Source organism: Centropristis striata, chromosome 22, assembly GCF_030273125.1.
Source record: "Centropristis striata isolate RG_2023a ecotype Rhode Island chromosome 22, C.striata_1.0, whole genome shotgun sequence".
Classification (NCBI taxonomy): Eukaryota; Metazoa; Chordata; class Actinopteri; order Perciformes; family Serranidae; genus Centropristis; species Centropristis striata.
This window is the reverse complement of record NC_081538.1, coordinates 30,803,424-30,805,923: the sequence shown is the minus strand read 5'-3', so window position 1 is coordinate 30,805,923 and position 2,500 is coordinate 30,803,424. Positions and strand designations below refer to the sequence as shown.

The 2,500-nt window shown below is 36.1% G+C and overlaps 1 protein-coding gene across 1 annotated transcript in view; it reads left to right on the top strand.

The window, feature by feature from the left end:
• LOC131960682 (leucine-rich repeat-containing G-protein coupled receptor 5A-like) overlaps positions 1-2,500 on the top strand; it is a 49,905-nt gene that overhangs the window by 22,734 nt on the left and 24,671 nt on the right. Inside the window, exon 5 of the mRNA XM_059325947.1 lies at positions 2,087-2,302. Coding sequence (XP_059181930.1) covers positions 2,087-2,302 — 216 coding nt within the window. The remainder of the gene's footprint in view (positions 1-2,086; positions 2,303-2,500) is intronic.

Below are 2,500 nucleotides of genomic sequence, written 5' to 3'. Positions count from 1 at the left end.
ACAAATTGACGAGTTTTAGACACTAACTGACGACTTTTAGACACTAACTGACGACTTTTAGACACTAACTGACGACTTTTAGACTAACTGATCAGTTTTACACACTAACTGACAAGTTTTAGACACTAACTGACGACTTTTAGACACTAACTGACGACTTTTAGACACTAACTGCCGACTTTTAGACACTAACTGACGAGTTTTGGACACGAACTGACGAGTTTTAGACACTAACTAACGAGTTTTATACACTAACTGACGAGTTTTAGATACAAACTGACGAATTTTAGACACTAATTGACGAGTTTTAGACACAAATTGACGACTTTTAGACACTAACTGACGACTTTTAGACACTAACTGACGACTTTTAGACACTAACTGACGAGTTTTGGACACTAACTGACGAGTTTTAGACACTAACTGACGAGTTTTAGACACTGACGAGTTTTAGATACAAACTGACGAATTTTAGACACTAACTGACGAGTTTTAGACACAAATTGACGAGTTTTAGACACTAACTGACGAGTTTTAGACACAAATTGACGAGTTTTAGACACAAACTGACGAGTTTTAGACACTAACTGACGAGTTTTAGACACAAACTGACGAGTTTTAGACACAAACTGACAAATTTTAGACACAAACTAACGAGTTTTAGACACAAACTGACGAATTTTAGACACTAACTGACTAGTTTTAGACACTAACTGACGAGTTTTAGACACTAACTGATGAGTTTTAAACACTAACTGATGAGTTTTAGACACTAACTGATGAGTTTTAAACACTAACTGATGAGTTTTAGACACTAACTGACGAGTTTTAGACACTAACTGAAGAGTGTCACACTACTTTCAGACAGACACATGGACAAACACACACACCAACACCTGATTTATTATCCTACATGACTTCCTCCTCTTTTCCATTTTGAAAACAGTTCACATTGTAATCTAATAATGTATGGGTGAGAGTTATGGGCCAGAGTCAAGCACACTTAAAATTTCTTTAGACCTTTCCTCGTTAATAGAATATGATGCATCGCTGCAGATTAAACAACCCAAGAGGATATAAAAGAGTTAAAACATCTACAACAGTAAAATGCATCATTAATGCAGCAGTAATATTGACATTAAACACTGACCGGGTACATTTTTGTAAAACAGACTCAGTTCTAAGTGTGTGCTCGTTAAAATAGCTGTGTTTGAGCCTGAGAGCGGGTCGGCTGGTGGAGTGGTGCTCAGCAGCCTGCCGATCATTCCTCCGCTGCTCAAACTCTCTAATGTTCCTCTTAAAGTGCTTCAAAGAGCCGGAGCCTCCGGGTTTATGTCTTCAAATGCTTCAAAGCTCCAAATCTCCTCAACGTACTGAAAAAGGAGAAGTTTTTAATTAAGCTTTTAATTTTGCAATTTGCACATAGAAGAACCTGAGTGGAAGGCTGACTATAATAAATACAAGATAATAATAATAATCATCATAATAATGATAATAATAATAATAATAATAATAATAATAATAATAATAATGATAACAATAATACATTCTGTGGAGGCCTAGGAATGCCATAAATATCATAATAAATGAAGAAAGTAGTGTAAGTAAAAAAAAGTATATGTCAATAAAACTATACAGGAATAAATAAATAAACAAATAAATCAGCAAATAAAAAGATGTGAATATATATATTTTTTTCTGAATATATATTCTATTTATATAATACCATTTATTTATTTTCATCCCGTTTTTTTATCTTAATTTTTTAAGAGTTAGGAAATTTACATAATTTAAAATAATACAACAATAAAGTAGAAAAGATTTCAGTTCAATACATAAAGAAAATTGTTGCGCATTTTTTACATTTTAAAATACTTACAATTAATTTAAGTTGTTAAAATAAATACATTCATAAAAATAAATAAGAACTGAAATGTCAAAACAGTTGTTATTCTTATATAAATGTGGACATTATTGCATGTATTTGCTTGAAGGAACGAGTACTTTATATGTTTTGCCAGAATCTCCCTTTAGCGTCCACATGGCTGATTATTGAAATGTAACCTGTGTGTAAATGTCTCTGCAGCCGTCTGGACGCCAACCACATCTCCAGCGTTCCCGTTGGCTGTTTCTCCGGCCTGCGTTCTCTCCGTCACCTGTGGTTGGACGATAACGCTCTGACGGAGGTGCCGGTGGCGGCGCTGGGCGAGCTGCCCGCCCTGCAGGCCATGACGCTCGCCCTCAACCACATCAGCCACGTCCCGGACCAGGCCTTCAGCAGGCTGGGCCGCCTGGTGGTGCTGTACGTACAATAACACACTCACACAGTCACTGTGTTGATCTAAACTCCTGGAAACGAGCAGAGAATCCGTTTCTGAAGGTTATAAAACCATCAAACTATCACTAAACTACATTTAGTTGGTGATTCATTCAAAAGTTGCTTAATAAACTGATCAAAAAGGTTTATTTTGAGCGTGACAAACGGCTGAGAGGGGGAAAA